The sequence below is a fragment of the Sinocyclocheilus anshuiensis genome, unplaced genomic scaffold (genome assembly GCF_001515605.1).
Source record: "Sinocyclocheilus anshuiensis isolate Anshui unplaced genomic scaffold, SAMN03320099.WGS_v1.1 scaffold2045, whole genome shotgun sequence".
In the NCBI taxonomy this organism is placed as follows: Eukaryota; Metazoa; Chordata; class Actinopteri; order Cypriniformes; family Cyprinidae; genus Sinocyclocheilus; species Sinocyclocheilus anshuiensis.
In genome coordinates, this window is record NW_015536593.1 from 307,043 (window position 1) to 326,363 (window position 19,321).

Here is a 19,321-nt window from a genome sequence, read left to right on the forward strand (position 1 = left end):
TTTTATATTTAAAGAGTTTTTATATTTTATATATTTAAAGCAAGTTTTTTGGGCGGTGTAGAGTAGGGCTTGTTGTTTGTCGTTTCTCCAATCACAAATGCAGACATGGTTTAATGTATACGCGGCGCGATGCAACGCGTAAAAAGACAGTAAAAGTCATTATAATCCATAATTATGTCCCCACTGGATGCAATAAATGCCTCGTTTATACTGGGTTTTATTGTTTTTTTCTCATTGCACCGGGACATGGCATCACAGTATGGTAAGGGGCGTAACATTTCGGTCACACGCTTGAGGTATTCGGCCAATCACAACGCTCTGGATAGCTGGCCAATCAGAGCACACCTCGCTTTTCAGAACGATGAGATTTGTAAAAATCGACGCGTTTCAGAAAGGCGGGGCATAGAGGAGAAACAATAATGTACAGTATGTGGAAAATAATGTGTTTTTTGAACCTTAAACTGCATAAACATTTCATTACACCAAATAATGTTATTTTTTAGCAACGTCATATGACCCCTTTAATAAAATTGTGTATAATGTATAATGAGTCATTTTAATTCCTTTATTATCCTGCTAGGAGTTGTACTAATCTTTATTCCTCCTGGATTAGAAATAAAGGTGTTTTTATTCATGCTGTGTTCATTTTCAATTGAACTTCTGTTCATTCTCACCCATAACTCTGAATCAGCAGTTTTTCATTTACATTCAATTTCTGCACTGTTTGCTCTTCCTGCTCTGCAGCCCCTTCAGGGGCTTGGCCCCATATATTTTCTTTTATATTTCTATATAGCTTCAAAATTTATTTTTATTTCAGTTTTAGTAATTTTAGCACTTCAAATTATTTTAGTTAGGTGCAAAGGCAACATTTCTAATTATTTTTTTTTTATCTAATATTTGTTTTATTTCAGCTTTACTTCAAAATGAAAATATTTTAAATGGTTTTATTTAACAATAACAATGTTTTGAAGACAAACATCTTTTTCTTTGGGAAAAAATTACACTAATGAATCATGCATGAGACCTGGAATTTTTATAAAGGGTCCACTTTGATTTGTGGTAATTAGATTCAAACTTGATCTTAGAACAGAAAAACACTTGTGAGGTAATAAAAAAATGGCCACTTTAAAAATGTTTCCTACCTTGTTAATGGGAATAATGAGGCTGGGCTCCACTTTTGCTTGGATTTCTTCAGGAGAGTAATAGCATGAAATCTGTCCAGCCTTCAGCACACAGAATAGCTTACAGCGGCGCTGCAAACCCTCAATGCTTTGCTAAATGGAAAATCAAAATGCTGATCTTACAAATTTCATTTTATTTACAAATGTTAGTATGAATTGTTATGGCATATATTCTTCCTAGAAAAAGACAAGTTCCTGTCTTACCTGTTGGCTCAGGTATCCGCTCATCATGTCTTGTGTCATGCAGTCAGGTTGTGCCACCAGCTTACAGCACAAGTTACCATACAACGGCAGCCATGATGAAGCTTCCACTGACAGACCGATGGGAGAAAGTCAATCAGAATCACTATGCTAGTCAATTATTAAAACGTGGCTTGTTTGCGCTTACCATTTTGCAGAATTATAAGAGAATGAGACTGGAAAGATCCCTCTGCCTGCTCCAAACCCAGAGTGGTGTACGCCAACAGTGAGTACCGTGCACCTCTGTCACAAAAGTAAGTTATTTATTTGAAAGATATTACAGGCATTTCTCTACTAACACACACACAAAAAAATTTAATTGTAAAGGTAATGAACATATCCATTCTTGCATACACTGGTATTGGGTTGGACTGGAGGAAAGTGTCAGGGTCTCCTCCATCCATAAGAGGGCAGAGTTTCCTGCCTGAAGATCTGCCGAAAGAGCAGCGTAGTTTCCTGGCCAGTTTTTTTGGAGTGTTGACAAAGGTTGACTCCTCCTCCAGTCCACAGCTATACAGCTCAAATGTCAGTTCAAAGTCCGGCTTAGCTTCAGAGCTGTTGAAAATATTGAAAATGAGCTCAGAACTCAACAGACTGCAGTCAGGCATTTCAAGCTTGTTTAATCAATAATATAATTTTCACATAGTTCTCAAATGACTGTAGATTTGCAGAGAGAAATAGGGAAAGCTGAAAACTTACAACATTTTGACACCTTCAAAGCAAACATCGGTCATTGAGGGGTCTGCAATCACCATTTCAGTGTCAAAAATCTCTGAGCCACTCTTCATCAAACAGAAGACTGCAACCCGCTGTGGATCTGCTGGGTTCAGATACACATGGCATCAGCATAAAAGGCTATATGAAGATATTTACATATAACAATCTTCAGCATTCACTATGACAGTCTTCAGTGTCACGTGATCATTCAGAAAGCATTCTAATATGCTGATTTGGTGCTCAATAAATATTTCTCATTATTATCAATTTTGAAAACAGTTGTGCTGCTTAACAGTTTTGAGAAAAACATAGGGATGTAACGATGCACCCCGAGCCAGTTGAAAATCGATACAAATATTTGACGATTCCATTCAGTAGAAATGTTAAACAAAACGCGATACAGCTGGGGGTGGGAGTTTATATGAATGCATCTTTGAGGGGAACTGACTGTTTTTAGAAACGTTTATATTAGTATTTTCTTTTCGTCTTGCCTCTACAATGCATATTATAGTAGTATTTATAAGCACAGTGCTGCTTCGTTTACAGCAGTAAACAAGGAAACGCTGTATCGCTGCGGTTTCCATAAGCAACATCTGCTGTCAGAGAGTGAATTCTCATTCAGCCCGTCTGCCGTTTCGGTTTCGTGCAGATGTTTTATGTAGTGTAGCTTCACAAAGCTAAAGTCAGAACATTCTGTTTTTGCTTAATTTCTAAATTAAGCAAAATTTTAAATTGTCATTTTTTATTTTATTTTTCAAAATTTAATTTAGATTAAAAACTGGTTTGTTTTAAAACGTCAATTTAGTTTTTCAATTTCAATTTCACAAAGAAATGTGCAGCATTTTCTCTAAACAATAATAAAAGGACACCTTTTCATTTATAACTAGTCTTAAATCTCATTTTATATAAAAAAAAAGAAAAAAGAAAATTGTATCGTGAAATCAGTATCGTGAATCGTATCACATCGTGAGTTGGGTGAATCGTTACATCCCTAGGAAACCATGATGCATTTTTTCAGGATTCTTAGATGAATAGAGCAGAATTTATTTAAAACAGAAATGGTTTGTAACATTCTAAAATGTCTTTACTGTCACTTTTGAGCAATTTAATGCCTTGTTGCTTAATAAAATTATTAACTTCTTTAAAAAAAATCTTACAAACCCAAACAAAACTTTTTAATTGTTGGGAGTGTATGCATACCCATAAACTTAATAAAAACCAAAACAGAGAGCAACATATGTATACATTATATTCATAACATTATTAGCAAGGACAGTGATGTTTTTTTTTTTTTTAATAATAATTACAATATAAAATGTTTTATATTGTCACTCACTCCCTTTGCTGTTAAAGTGTTCTGTATCTTTCCAAAACAATGGAATTCGTAGGCCTGGATAAGCAAAAGAAAAATACATGAACCAAAGACACACTGACATATTAATAATACATATAACAGACAGAGGTATATAAACATATAAAAGTTGTTTCCTTACCAGATATGGCTACCTTTCCTTTACAAGGGATTTGATCCTGAGAGCCAGATGACCTGAAAAATAAATAAATAAATAAAAAAGGTGATGACCATTTATTTCTTATATGCATGTCTAATAATAATTTACATTTAAAAAAAAAATTTCCACTAAATACTCCCAACAAAAAGTACAGCTGGCAATACACCTGCTGCTCTAACCTTCTGATGTCCTGCTGCGCTTTCCTCATCTGGGATTCACTCATGTAGGCTTTAATTCGGGCATTACAGGTTAACAGACTCCTGGAAGCATCCAGCACCTGCTCTTTTTTAGTGCTGGCAACCAGAAGCTTGTAAGCCCCAGCTCTCATCCGCATCTCAAACTCCAACTTCTCCTGAATATTGCAGTCCTATTGGAAGGATAAATTCCATCAGGAGAAATAAACACAGTTTTGGGTAAAAAAGGCTAAAGGAAGAACATACTGGAAGAAAACGACTCTACCACACAATCTATTATACAATAATTCCTAAGGCAGGTGCATACTACTGATTCATGGAGAGATGAGATATGGGCATTGGGCACACTGAAAAAAGGAAAATGATACAATGAAGTAACATCAAAACAGCTGGAAGAGAAGATGAGTTCACCCTCTTCTAAGCTGTCTCTGATAACCGACAATGACACATGAATTGATGAAAGTGAGTGGAAGTAATGGAATTCTGACTCATTTATGCGAATCGGTTCTTTCGAACAGTTCGTTTTAAAACTTCGATTCAGTGATTCTTTTGTCCGTCCATAATGATGTGTTCCCTGGTGTATTACATATTCCAATAAATCACATGCAGGCACACATTGCTGTGAGGCTTTTTATTACTTGTAATTTCATATCACTCATCAGTTCTCGGCTCCAGACGAATCAGACTTTGATCGGAATTTCGTTTAAATGAGTAAGAGGATTTTTTTGACGCGAGAACTTATCGCAATGATTCAGTCCGAATCGTGAACGGATCGGTTCTGAGAATCAGCTCAACAGATTCATTGGAAAAAGTCCGATTCACATGAAATAATTCGTTCACGCAAGTGGATGGTGAAGAAGAGTCGGACAAAGAAAGACAAAACAAGCTAAACACTCACACTTTCTAAAAAGCACTCCTGATTTTAGAGCTGTGCGATTATGTTTAAATTAAATAAGCCAAGATGATTTATCTTATTTGTACCGAATGACGAATTGTTTGCCCCATTGGGGAATTTTAATACAAAACACAGAATATCAGTGAAACATGATCAGACGCTCCCATACACAGACTACCTTTAGTTTCTTAGAAATCTGTCGTATGTACAACAAATTCATGTCCTCTATTATCTGCTGCGTGTCATTCACACTTGCGCATCGCTTCTTATGTCTCTCGTTGGCCTGAGAAAGTATTTAATGTGCCGGTTAAGTTAGTCCTGAATAACAACAACCATATTCCAGACACGAAAAACTAAAACATGAACTTCAACAACACAAACTCACCTCATTTTGAAAAAACATGCTTTCCCTTATTTTCTTTCTCTTAATCTCCATGGCGAGAGAGGAACACGACGATACCGTGGACCGAGTGGCGATGTTTCGTTTAAAATGTTGAATATCCCGCGGCTGATCCATACTGGCCTCTTCCTCCAGACAAGCCTCTCTCCGCACAACAAACCAACGGATTACACAACCGCCAACCGACCAATCAGCTTCTTTCAAAGCTCTCCGCTGCCAACACAACAGTTGGGCGATACCATTTTTAAATTAGGAAAGGTTGGAATAGCTATACAGCTAAATAGGTTTGAATATATAAGTCGAGTTTATTAATATATTTTGGTGAAATTCATAATAAACTGTACGGAACGTATATTTAAAGCATGTTTTATGCAAATGCTTATGAAGTGGGTTTGTGTTTTATCACTGTGATTTTGTGCTCATCTCCCCCGTCTGTCTTTAAATAGTTTAAACTGATGGTCTGCCGCACTGCATTCTAATGAATCCTCAATGTTCGGACCGAATCTTTCCAGTCAGATTCAGATCGATTGTAATTTAACACGTAAGGCGATGACATTTTGCAAGCATTTCGCACATGAAAACGGCATCATATGAAAAGAAATCAATGCCACCTCTGTCGCTGCTGTCACGCTCATTCTTGACAACGTCGTTAGTACCAGATGACTTCATACACCTAGATGTCGTACTGTAATCTCAGTCAGAGAGGGACAGAAATATCAAGCAACAGATAATCCGAAGGACCAACAGTTTGATTAAAGGTTACGATACAAAATCCCACTGGAGCTCGTTCATTAAGGTATGGTTGCATGCTTGGTGTTCTAGAAAATGTCAGCTGACTACCTGTCTGATTTCAGACTCTGGCCAGTAACGTTAGATCGCCTGCTTGCATAAGAAGATTTGCATTCATTTCTCTCTGGCAGTTTTTTAAGGTATAGAGGAAATGATGGGTCATTAAAACGTGAGATGACATGATCGTCGTTTGATGTAAGCACAAGTAAACCATCAAAACAAATGCATCGGATCTCACCACCGAGGTGCATGCATTTGATTTGCCAGAGCTTTACATTAACCTATTTAAGCAGCGGATATGATGAAGTTTAATGGTGAAAATAATCAAATAGTCGTGATTCGTGGGTTTCAGTGGATGGAAATGGTCTTGTTCTATTTTGAATGAATATATGCACACAGCCTAGTCTTAAAGGGGTCATATGATGCGATTTCAATTTTTCCTTTCTCTTTGGAGTGTTACAAGCTCTTGGTGCATAAAGAAGATCTGTAAAGTGATGTCAGTTTTCTGTCACCATCAGCATACTGTCTTTTTTGTATTTCAGTGATATACATTCATACATTGTGTCTTTGTTAGGCCTTGTGAAAAGCTTGCTGGATTAAAATGGCTAGTTAGACAGCGAAATTTGCAGACTAGTTGTCGACCGATTTGGGTATTCATAGTCAATGCCGATATCTTGAGAGCACACAGGGTGGCCGATATAATATTGATACTGTCCAGGCAAGTTGTCACATATTTATTCCATTGAATTTTTATCAGCTTAGGGTCATTTTTAAGCCAATTTCTACATACCCTAAAGTCTATGCTACAAAAATTTGTTTAACATTTCCACCAGTTTTGCCTTGGAAAAAGGCAATACTGATACATTTTGACCTTTTCTGATAACATGTCCCAAGAGGTGTGTTGACAAAACGTGAAAGCAGAATAACACATAAACGTCTCTTTACTGACCACAGATCTTAAAGGTCCCATATTGTCAAAACTGAAATTTCCTGGCTTTTTTCATGATAACTGAGGTCTAGGGGCTATTTAACTACCATACATGAAACTAGATCGGCCAACCTGTAACATTACACTGTCACTCAAAGGATGGACGATCTGACAAGATTGTTACTATGAGGTGGATCACATCTAATGTGTATAGTAAAGAAAACTCACCGTGTCCATCTAGTCATGATGAAGATGTATATACATTTCAATTTCAGCAGGCAACTATTTTTACAGCTACATTATTGTTCCAGTCACAATTAATCACAACAATGTATATACAATTACAAATGATTATACATAAATCGTCAGTTTGTTGTTTTACACACATGCACACAGACATTATTTCATACACGACAAGACAGGCCAAAATCGACCTGTTCTCAGCAGAGCTCCTGAGAGAGGAGCTGTAAAAATATATTGAGATGGTTTTTGGTACTTATACCACAAATATATATTCTTAAGGACATCAAAACCTAAAATAAAACTCCAGAAAGGTGTACAATATGTGACCTTTAATATTTTACGTATGAATTGAAAGCTACTGTTCTAAATTATTTTTTTCTATCCATATTCATGCAGTTACAACATCTACCAGCAGGGGCTAACGAGTCTATGCTAACCAGATAACCATTGACCAGCTTCACCCATCCTGACATTCATGAAAAATATCTGTCCTGAGAACACAAGTTTCACACATGACATATTTTTTTTTTTAATGCTAAAAAAGAATGAATAAATAAATAAAAATACTCAAAATAACTATGAATATTTGGTTTATATGCAAATAACATGCATTGACAAGACAATTTTTTAATATATTACTCAAAAATCACAATATATATTTGTATTATATGCAAATAATGTGTATTGACAAAATAATTGACAAATGACTCAAAACCATTACAAATATTTTCATTATATGCAAATAATGTGCATTGACAATACAATATTAAAATACATTACTCTAAAATCAGAACAAACATTTGCATTATATGCAAATATTGTGCATTAACTTCTCAGTCAAGCAGACATTTTCATCAGCACTAAAATGCATCTAAACACTAAAAATAACAATTATAGACTAATTAATCATTATGCCTGATGTATGTATTTGTTTATTACTAGTATAGACATGGTTGCTCATAGTTTTTACTGTGAAAAATTCAAACTTGATTGAGGGCCAAACATAAATATTTCCTTTAATATATTAAAATTGTAAATTTTTAAAAGTAAAATTCATTTATATTCTCTATATTTCATTGCAAAAAAAAAAATACAAATAAGAAATGAAGATATGCTTAAATGGCATGTTCTCCCCTTGATTTCCCCCCTCTTGTGTTATGGTGGGGCAAATCAAATGTCATCAACTTTGGCCCATGTGCCCTGGTTTGGGCATCTCTGCTATACAGTGTTTTAATATCTAAGAACTGGGGTGCTAAATATGTAATATTTTTTGTTGTTAGGTTATCTGTGTCATGCAGCAGAAAGTGTGCACACGCAACACAGCACTGTTTGTGAAGAACGGTCAGGCGTGTGGAGCCGGAGCCCCTCCTCAACTTCCTTTCCGCTGCCCGCGATGTGGAGAGCACGAACGATTCCACAGTCTTTCTTCTCTCAGAGCTCACCTAGAATACAGCCACCCGTTCCACACTAAACATGACATCAGCCTCCTATCCACCAGGGATCTTTCTGACACAGAGTGCATGGACGGCTGCAAAATCCCCAAATCCAACATGCATAAAGTACGTGATGCCGGCACAAATACTACCTCAACTGCGAGAGGAGAGCACAAGCACATATTCGGCACGGACCAAACTCCATCGCAGCAGCCCGCAGGGCAAAAGCTCACGCCCCCAGTGAGGAGCTTCAGCGTTGGGGACGCATCGGCTGGAGCTGGACCCCTCTCGGCTCCTGTGGCATCAGTGGAGAAGAGGCTGGAGGGGATGATGAGGACAGCCAATAGCAGCATGGAACGACGTCTGCTGCGGCTGAGCTCAGAGCTGGCACAGACAGACACGGCTATCCTGTGTGAGCGCGCTCACTCGCATCACCTGGCCCAGGAGAAACAGGAAGTGCTGGAGCGAGAGCGGGCGCTCAGCAGACAGGTAGACACCGCCGTTATGGTGATCGCCACACTGAGGCAGCAGCTCAGCGTCTCAGAGCACGAGTTGGAGAGGAGAGAACAGTGAGTGAAAGATTTAAATATCATTTAAAGGAACACTCCACTATTTTTGAAAATAGGCTCATTTTCCAACTCCCCTAGAGTTAAACAGTTGAGTTTTACAAAAATGACCAAAGAGTTTCTATATTTTTCATATTTAAAACTTGACTCTTCTGTAGTTACATCGTGAACTAAGACCGACGGAAAATGAAAAGTTGTGATTTTCTAGGCCGATATGGCTAGAAACTATACTCTCAATCCGGTGTAATAATCAAGGAACTTTGCTGCTCTCCAGACCCGGAGATCAGCTGAATGGATTCGAAAACGGTAAAACTCAACTGTTTAACTCTAGGGGAGTTGGAAAATGAGCCTATTTTCAAAAATAGTGGAGTGTTCCTTTAAGCTCTGAATATGTTTTGGGTGACGTATTAACCCTATAAAGCTTACTGTATCATATTTGATAGACAAATTTCAAAGGCCTCTAAATTGTCAACATGATCAAAACATTGCTAAAAACAAATTGTGCACAAGCCCTCTGTAGTCTGATTGATAGTTTATACTTTTTTTTAACAAGTAAAAGTCCTTTTAATATTATTATAAAAGAAAGTAAATGTAAGAATAACTTTTATATTGTTAGTTTTATATTGATGAACTGGACTGAAGCAAGTTAGGTTTATTTGATTAATTCATACATCTTTTTTTTTTTAGAAAAATCATGTTAAATGTATCAAATATGATACAGTAGGCTATTGAGGAATGTTTATTTATGTCTCTCAATCATCATTGTATTGCATTGTATTATATGTCTCCCTCCCCACATATACATAATAATAAACTACAAAGCTTTGTAATCATAAAACTAAGCATTTAAATATTGTCTTATTAAGACATTATTGGGAGATATAAACTGATATTTCTATGTAATGCATATAAGTAGTTTGCTATAGTTTTATAAAGAGTTCATTGATTACAATACATCAGAATTTCATCTTACTTTTTGGCCATGTAAATATGAGCAAATGTATCAAATTGCATATTTTTGCTCAGTTTGTGTCATATTATATATAAGCTATAAAAACCTGATGGATCAATATGAAATCACATATGCAAACTTTATATTTTTATATTTTGTCTTTAGGTTCATTCAAATGTTCCATTTCCAAAAAAAATTTAAATCTGATTGTTATTTCATATGTCAAGATTTACGTGGTTAAAAGAACAGTACATATTTACTTTTTCAACTTCGTTTTCTCCATGGAACACAAAAGGAAATGTTTAATAGAATGTCCAAGCTTTTGAAGACGTTTTAAAATTTTTACATAGAAAAACATCATAATTTACAAGTAATAGGCTATTTTCTGTCCTGCTTTGACCCCCTCATCAGAACGCTCTGTTTGAATAGTCGTGGTGGATTGTAGACTAGGAAGAAAATGCCCACTGCTATGATTGGCTAACAGTTGTGTGTGTTTAACAGCCTGCATTCTTCATAGATGAGTGCTGCTGTGATTTAGGTTAAAAACGCATAAATACTCCCTACATATCAAACGATCTGTAATAACAGACAAAGCAATAGTGATCACGTAATAAAAATAGTTACTCACAGTTGTGTGGTGCGGCATTACTGTCGGACCCAATATAGTCGCACAGCATCGTCTTTTAGTTTCAATCTTTCTGAAAATGTTAAGAGTTAAATTGTGCCTTGTTTGTAAATATAGTGAACAAAGGACCAAGTTCTTACTGACGTGGTCTGGATCTTTATTAAAGGGGTCATATGATGCGATTTCAATTTTTCCTTTCTCTTTGGAGTGTTACAAGCTCTTGGTGCATAATATGGGTTTTTGAATCATCGCTCAGGCCGGGACAAGGCATCACAATATTGCAAGGGGCATAACATTTCCGTCACACGCTTGAGGTATTCGGCCAATCACAACGCACTGGATAGCTGGCCAATCAGAGCACACCTCGCTTTTCAGACCGATGAGCTTTGTAAAAATCGACGCGTTTCAGAAAGGCGGGGCATAGAGGAGAAACAATAATGTACAGTATGTGGAAAATAATGTGTTTTTTAACCTTAAACCGCATAAACACATTTCATTACACCAAATACACAAAATAATGTTCTTTTTAGCAACATCATATGACCCCTTTAAAAATCAACTTCATCCACTCTTTCCTAATGTTAGGATCAGAAGGAAGGCGGTGCGAAGACTGTGTTTTTCCACAGCTTGGCACCGCACAGCGTCATATTGTCGTTGGAGCTGGTTTCTGTGTAGACGTTAGTTTGCCTCTCTCGTTATTTACACTACATGTGCGAATCGTTGGGCGGGGCTAAACAGACAGTGATGTAGAAGCAGGCGTTTGTCTTCTTCTGCGGAGGCGGGGTTTATCCACACTATTACGTCATAAAGTGTCACATTCCACAACCTGTCGTTTTGTCAGATTGGCTTCAATATAGGCTGATTTTAGTCTAACGAGAAAGTTTTGAGTTCTGAAACTTACAGGATTTTTTTTATAGTACAATGACCTCTTATGTCAAAAGATCAAGGGAATTGTGATTTCTCAGTTCATGACCCCTTTAAAGCTATAGGGTTGGAACAACATGAGGGTGAGTGTATTATGTTGAAATAGAGAAATTGCTCAGCCCTGCTGCTCATTTTACATTTCATAAAGCTGCGGCAACAAGAAACTGAAGGAAACATTCATGACTGTTAGGGGGAAAATATGAATAAAAAATGCCTCATAAAGCAGTTCTCCGCTAACTACCTTTTACTATATTGCAGGGAGGTTATTACCATCCAGAAGTTTCTGGAAGCAGCAGCACAGCATGAGATATGTGGGAAGGTTCGTTTGCGACGGTTCATTGAGAGCCTCTTGCGGAGGATTTCCCTGGCTGAGAGACTACTGGAATATTATCAGAGCGTCCCTCACAGGCATTATTGCACAGTTCACTCTGTATGTCAACAAAACTTCCATATAAAAAAATATGTATGTCATGACTTTTATTTAAACATCTATTTCTATATTTTAAAAAAATAGTTTTCAAACAATTATTTTTTCCCCTATTTATTTATTTATTTTTAAAAATATAATTAATTTTGGAGTCTTGAATATTAAGTTTTCTTCAGGATACTCCATTTGACCTAAACAAAATGCATTTTAATAAACAATAATAAACAAGACCATGCCAATATTTCAAGAATTTCACTTTAAGCCCTCCAAAAGTGATAGAATGACTTATATTTCAGAAATTGGAAAGGTATTGTCATATGCATTTTTATATGAATTGCATTTTCAGAGTATTTTTAAATGAGGAAGAGCATCAAGTCATTGTCCCATGTACTGATATAAAAAGGGAAATTCAATAATGAATCACCTGATATGACCCACTTGTGCGATTTTCCAGGATTGCAATAATTAACTTCTATTTCAGAAATATGTCAGTCCTCTGCATTTCTCTAATTTGTTATTATTTCAGGTGCCTCTGCCATCAGAACTTGGTCCACATAGAATAACAGAAAGCAGGTATTGCATTATTGCTTTTACTTTTTAGAAGGAAATTTGCATTACCCCTGTAATGGGTATTTCATGTAACCATTTAACCTCTAGTTTCCTATAATTAACAACCAGCAGGACATTTTCAGAGTACTTCAATATAAATCATGTCCTTACTTGACTCAGGGCAGTCATTTGGCTTGTAGTAGACAGTAAGTAATTCATGAGATCCTATCAAGACAGTAGAAGATCATGTTGCTCTGCCATAAATAATGATTACCCTTCTTTTCCATTTAGTCTTGATGTATGTAAATGAATATAAGTATGTGTGGTGGATGATGATAATGATCCTATTTTGCTGTTCTTTGACATCAGGTCTTCAGGAGACCATCTTGAGCAGGATGAAGAGCAGCAGTTACTTGGTCAGTCTGGATGGGGACTGTCTAAAGGTTCTTCTGGGAGACTGGGTTACGACAGCTGGTCTCAGAGGAGGAGGTCAGATGGGTACGAGGTTTAGGGACAGAGGCAGAGCTTAGCAATAAATGTAATTGCAAATAACACTATTTAGTGAAATATGTTGAGAATATTAACAATAATACAGTGGGGTCCAAAGTCTGAGGCCACATTGAAAATGTTATTTTTTAATGATTATTTATTATTTTTTGTAATTAAAATACATTAACATTTGGGTGTTTTTTTTTTATATATAAATTAAATAGAAATTAATACTTGTATTCAGGAAGGATTCATTAAATAGGATTCAGTTTAATGAAGGATCGATTCATTAAATTGATCCTTTCACTAGAAACAGAAAAAGAGACTTGAAAATTATTATTAGAATCATTTAATTAGTGGCAGACTTTTGGACCCCACTGTATGTAAATATGAGTTATACAAAAGCCCAATAAATAACAGCGATGTCTAACTGCAGATGGCAGATTAGTTATTTGATACTTATTTGATTCTTGAATGTGATTATGGTCCATCTGTGAAATATTTTAATGATAAGATTGGCTCTAGACTGAACACATGGTGGAGATGCCCTTTAATTCAAATAGATGCAGCTGTCATTACAGGTTGCTTACATGAAGTGAAGCTATAGTTAGTAATGTTACATGCTTGTTGTTTTCTAATTAACACTACTGTTCAGGAAAATGAATGTAGTTATATTATCTAAAGGCAGGATGATGTTAAAACAAAGCCTGTGACGTACTGGTCGGATATTATGCCACTTTAAAGGGTTAGTTCACCCAAAAATGAAAATTAGCCCATAAATTACTCACCCTCAAGTAGGGCTGTGCGATTAATCGAAATCGTCATAAAATCGCAATTTGAGCTTGTGCAATTTCTAAATCGCTTTATAGCACGATTTTCCGCGCCCCCGACCTTCCGCAGTATGCTATCCGAACCAATCAGAATGCAGCGCGCCTAAATGGAGCACGAGAACAGAACAGACCGGGCGGGCATACAAACGTAACGGCAGGTTCACACACTCCGTCTGTGGTGCGTATTTTGTCCGCGCCCATGTTAACGGATCAGAGCGTTCACACTGCACGCGATTGCGGTCCGGCAGTGCGCTCCAGGAGCGGTGTGTCTGCAGCAGTAATGCTGCGATCGTTTCCGCACGAAATCGATTTCTGCTGTGCTGCACGTGCTGAATTAAAGTGACAGCGCATTATTCGCGGTAAAAATTAACATGGATTGACACGGAAATGTAGTAATTACAAAGGATAGTTCACCCAAAAATGTTTGTCCATATCGTACAGCCCTACCCTCAAGTCATCCTAGGTGTAAATGACTTTCTTCTATCAGACGAATCCAGTCGGAGTTATATTAAAAAATTGTCTTTCATCTTTCAAGCTGTTTAATGCCACTCAGCTCGGGCTGCATGCATCAGTCCAAAAGCACTTAATTAAAATGCGCCCATCCATAAAAAAAAAGTGTCTCACATGGCTCCGGTACTACATTTTAAGGGATGAATATACATTTCCCTGCTTATGTTAGCCAGCCTCATTAGAAGGAGAGAAAAAGGAAACTTTAACAGAGAAGAAAGTTCTCTTTTGTTTTAAAACATGCAGCTATTGGAATATATATAGATGTTATTAAGTGTTCTAAAATTAATTGCCAAGAACTTTGATAATAGATCCTTTTTGCTATTCTGTACAATTGCAGCAATAGCACTTATGGTCTTTAGGAATGCACTTTCATTTAAAGAGATAGTTTACCCAAAAATCATTCAGTCATCATTTACTCACCCTAGTGTCGTCTGAAGATATTTTGAGAAATAGTTTTTTTTGTTGGTTTTTTTTTTTACAATGGAAGTCAATGGTCACCAAAACCATTTACCAACTGGTTACCAACATTCTTCAAAATATCTGCTTTTGTGTTTCACAGAGGAAAGAAATGCATACAGGTTTGGAACATCACGAGAGTGAGTAAACGATTTGGTATCAAAATGTTTGAATTTTGAGAATTTTCATTTTTGGGTAAGCTATTACAGTATAATTACAGTATTTAAGTCCTAAACTTAAATGGCATCTAGAACTGAAATCAAATGAATATTCCATATTCAAACAATTTTAAGCTCTACGGACAGATTCTGACTGTTCTAACTGTACTGTTCTTTTTACAAACTAAAGGAAAATCACAATTCATTTTTGTGGAATTCAGTAGCATGTTACAGACACCATAAAGCTTAACTTGGAAAAAATTGAACATTTTAATTCCCAGGCAGTTCATTCTCAGCTCTGTACAACTGGAGCAGTAGCACTTATTCAAATTTTTGGCAAAACTGTGAAACAATTTAGACAATAGCAGTATACTACCAAAGTCCATTAAAGGGGACATCGGACGCCCATTTTACACAAGTTGGTATGATTCGTTAGGGTCTTCATGAAATGTTTGTAGCATACTTTGGTTAAGATTCTTCAATGGTAGTGTAAAACAACACCCTTTTTACCTGGTCAAAAACAGCTCCGTACACAGTGAGCCATTTCGGTGCATGTCTCTTTAAATGATAATGAACTACTGCTCACCCCGCCCTTCTATTCCGTGAGGGGTTTCGACACAAGACCCGTGAATAAATCTGAATATCGGAGGTGGTCTCATTCAAATAGCTAGCTATCTACATAGAAACCGGCTGCAAATTGAAACAGCTCGCTGGATGACAGTTTCAGACTCAGACGGCCCATAACGAACTGGCTGCATGTTTTCTCTTCAGCTTTTCTGAACTGGCAGACAGGCAAGAAACCTAACTAAATGCAAAAAAAAAAAAAAAAAGTGAAAATTTCATCCGATGTCCCCTTTAACGTACAAAAAATACTGACATGCAGTGTACCATTTGAAGTATAATTTTATGTATGATGAGGGTATTGTCCATAAAACCAACAGACTGGAGGAACAGGGTAGTGCTTTTGGTAGAATGCTGCATTATTAATAGATTGTAGTGGTCTATAAAGGACCACTGCGTGCACATACTTGGGTAGAACCTTTATTTGACTTTGACTTCACTGCACTTCAACTTCATGGTATTCAAAATCAATGTTTTGTAAATACTAGTATGTAATTTGTCAGATGCAGGGTAATGTCATCCACCGCACCTTAGTCTTGATATGAACCCAGTCAGTTTTGGGGGGAAATAAGCCAAATGAGTGCATTTGCTAACATTTCGGCTCAGGCTACTTGTTCTGTTCAGTTTAAGCTCTGACTTTTTCCCATATTGTTCTACAAGTTGCATGTGACCAGCTAAATAGGACGTCTTGGCTTCATGTGTTAGACTTTCACCTTTTTAGAAAAAAAAATTATATATATTATATTCTCCACATATAGCGCGATTTGAACCCTTAACACGTTTTGTCAAAAAAGCCGGTTTTGTCCACTTTCAAGGCATCGCGAGTTCACGTTTTACTGCAGAAGCCGACAAGCGCCCTTGTTGTTTTTGAACAGAAGCCGATAAGTCCATCTGTATATATATGAAGATCTCAGCAGAATAAACAAATGGCACTTGGATTTTGAGTTCAGAAGATGAAAGTATAAAAACGACTAGTTATAATTCTTGTTTTAAACTCTTTTTCTGCTGTTTTGTTCAGTGGTGGCAATGTCATCCACTCCATTGTGTGCTCAGTTCTGACACTGTGATTAGAATCTGATTTAGTCTTTTGTGGTTCCTTCATGTTTCTGTATCACTAGTTTATGTTGTTTCCTCAGAAGGAGATCTAAAGTACTGTAGTGCTGTGTGAGCATGAGTTAGTTCACATCCATCAGTATTTTATTGTGAGTGAGCATGCTATAAAGCATTATCCAGTGGCTTGTGCAATATGTGGCAATATTTTCATAATGGGAGGAAAAGAAACGGTAGTGTACAGAAGAAATTTGGAGGACATCAGAGGGTCAACCAAGATCAAGTAGATCTCAACCTAATTCACGTGTGGTTTTATTTATTTATTCTCATGTTTTATTTTCTCACTTATATGCATTATAGATAATCTGAGACAGTGTTTCTACAATGTATTTTATTATGGGTATTACAGTGTCCACAACACTGGTTCAGACCATCATTTTTAAGAATCAACTATGTTTTTTGGACAGGCAGTTAGTTTCTCATCATCAATACTTGATATATTTGACCAGTTATGTTGGTATCAGGTTTGAATTTCACAACATAGAGTTCTGCACAGAGGTCTGTGAATTAGGCTGGACCCTAGGAGTGTAGCTGTGACATTATAGATGTGACAATCAGAAGTAGAACAAAGCTAAATAGCTTAAATGTATTTTGTTCTATTGTTTGGTGTTTCTTGATAATAATAAGTATAATGTTGTGCCATGCTGATTTTGTTAAAAATACTGAATTTGTTTTCTCTTGACTTAATTATCTTAATGTTTGTGCCTTTCTCTAAACATTGTTGTCTGTATTACACTTGTGATACTGTGAGATCTGAAGTCTCACGCGATACTTGCTGCTGTACGTGATATTCTGAATAATAGAAATGAGATTAGAATTGATCATTAAAGATTGATTTGTTAATGCTATGCCTGTTTTCCTTTTCTTGTGGCTACTGCAGCATTATTAAAACCTGAATGGTCATTCATTTGACCAGATCAACTTGTTTTACTGTGTTTTTTCCATACAGTGTTCTAAATGTATATATGAATTTTTAATTCATACTCAATCCTGGACTTTTATTTGTCTTGAATAATGAGATTTCATCTTTATCTTCACATGTCTTCAGAATGTTTCGCTCACTTCTTATTTAATACTGCAGTGCAGAGGATGAACACTAGAGGGTATCATTGATTTTACTGTTTATGCAAATCTGATTTTTGGATCTCTGAGAACAGCTCAGAGTGATTTGATTAGTTTTCTACAGCAAATTCAACTCTGAGTTTGTGGCACCACCTTAGATGAAGCCTGTTAGAAATTGAAGACGATTGGGATCCATCTGGCTCTTTCCTTATGCAATATCTGAAATATTTGTATTATTTAACACTAGCACTCCCATCTTATGTGACATTTAAAAATGTGGATTTTCAGTCCAACTTTGGAAAATGTAGAGAAATCCTTAGGTATTCTAGGACATGAATGTTTGAGATTGTTTCCAAACATGTTAAAGAGCTATTGGTAGCAGCATTTTCTTTGAAAATGATCAGAAAATACTTTTTCTTTGTAAATAATCATATATTATAACACATATAAGTTGTCTCCACCTACAGATCTCAAAGATCTGTGTTCTACTTAATTTAAGAAGTAACTAGAATCCTGGAGGAACTTTTTCCTAATAATAACCTTGGTTATTTTTATTTATTTATTTGTGACATTATGCCTTATCTTGTAAACTAAACCAGCAACTGTACATTAAAGAAGAATGAAAGAAAAATAAATTATTTCATCATTTACACATGTCATTGCAAACTTGTATGATTTTCTTTCTTCCGTGGAACACAAAATTAGACGTTTAAAAGAATGTTCGAGCTGCTCTGTTCCGATGAAACTGAATGAGAACAAATGCTGTAAAGCTCCAAAAATGACAAAAAGCTAAATAAAAGTATTTGAAACTATTTTCACTTTGAAGTACTGAAATACTTTTTTTTTTTTTTTGTAAAAAGAACTCCCATAATCTTTGTTTTATGTACAACTTCGAAAAATAACCGAACCACACGGATATGTTGTTTTCGTTCAAATCAAAGCACACACAATGTAGAAAACGTATCCGTGTGGCGCAGCTGACACAGAACAGCATACGCTGTTTACGTTCAGTGGAAATTCTCCAAAATGGTGCTAGGGTGGAGACGAATTGTTGAATAAAGTCGTTTTTTTTTTTCTTTTGCGCACAAAAAGTATTCTCGTAGCTTCGTAAAATTACGGTTGAACCCCTGATGTCACATGGATTATTTTACCGATCTCCTTGCTACGCTTCTGGACCTTGATCGTGTTAGTACCCTTGCTGTCTATGGGAGGATCAGAGAGCTGTCAGAATGCATCAAAAATATCTTAATTTGTGGTCTTACGGGTTTAGAACGACACGAGGGTGAGTAATTAATGACAGAATTTTCATTTTTGGGTGAACTATCCCTTTAAGTGATGGCTTTCTGTGAGGAACAGAATGATGTTTGTCACAACAGACGCTGGTCACAAGTCACTTTCATTGTATACAAAAAAGAGCATCTTGAACACCTTATCAAATTTTCCTTCTGTGTTCACCGGAAGAAAGCAAATCATTTGGATTTAAAATAATGTAAATAAAACTCATTTTGACG

General features: G+C 36.3%; 2 protein-coding genes across 4 annotated transcripts in view; one reads left to right on the forward strand and one right to left on the reverse strand.

The window, feature by feature from the left end:
• The window catches only part of rtkn2 (rhotekin 2), a 10,221-nt gene extending 4,905 nt beyond the window's left edge, over positions 1-5,316 (reverse strand). The window contains exons 1-9 of one of the 2 annotated variants that reach the window (XM_016506195.1): positions 5,124-5,316; positions 3,829-4,016; positions 3,632-3,684; positions 3,475-3,528; positions 2,121-2,238; positions 1,776-1,976; positions 1,570-1,664; positions 1,386-1,492; positions 1,143-1,274 (exon numbers count right to left, since the gene is read on the reverse strand). In XM_016506195.1, coding sequence (XP_016361681.1) covers positions 1,143-1,274; positions 1,386-1,492; positions 1,570-1,664; positions 1,776-1,976; positions 2,121-2,238; positions 3,475-3,528; positions 3,632-3,684; positions 3,829-4,016; positions 5,124-5,255 — 1,080 coding nt within the window. In that variant the 5' untranslated portion in view covers positions 5,256-5,316. Of the gene's footprint in view, positions 1-1,142; positions 1,275-1,385; positions 1,493-1,569; positions 1,665-1,775; positions 1,977-2,120; positions 2,242-3,474; positions 3,529-3,631; positions 3,685-3,828; positions 4,017-5,123 lie in introns of both variants that reach the window. The other variant, XM_016506205.1, reaches the window with a different exon arrangement.
• Positions 5,317-5,623: 307 nt separating this feature from the next.
• Positions 5,624-13,128, forward strand: LOC107703576 (protein ZNF365-like). Of its 2 annotated transcripts, none has more exons than XM_016506261.1 (5): positions 5,624-5,934; positions 8,379-9,100; positions 11,857-12,028; positions 12,552-12,598; positions 12,944-13,128. In XM_016506261.1, exons 2-5 carry the CDS (start codon positions 8,391-8,393, stop codon positions 13,083-13,085), a joined length of 1,071 nt encoding a protein of 356 aa, XP_016361747.1. In that variant the 5' UTR covers positions 5,624-5,934; positions 8,379-8,390; the 3' UTR covers positions 13,086-13,128. The 2 variants fall into 2 exon arrangements, with proteins under 2 accessions (XP_016361747.1, XP_016361755.1); XM_016506269.1 differs by having other exon boundaries at positions 5,624-5,679.
• Positions 13,129-19,321: the final 6,193 nt, after the last annotated feature.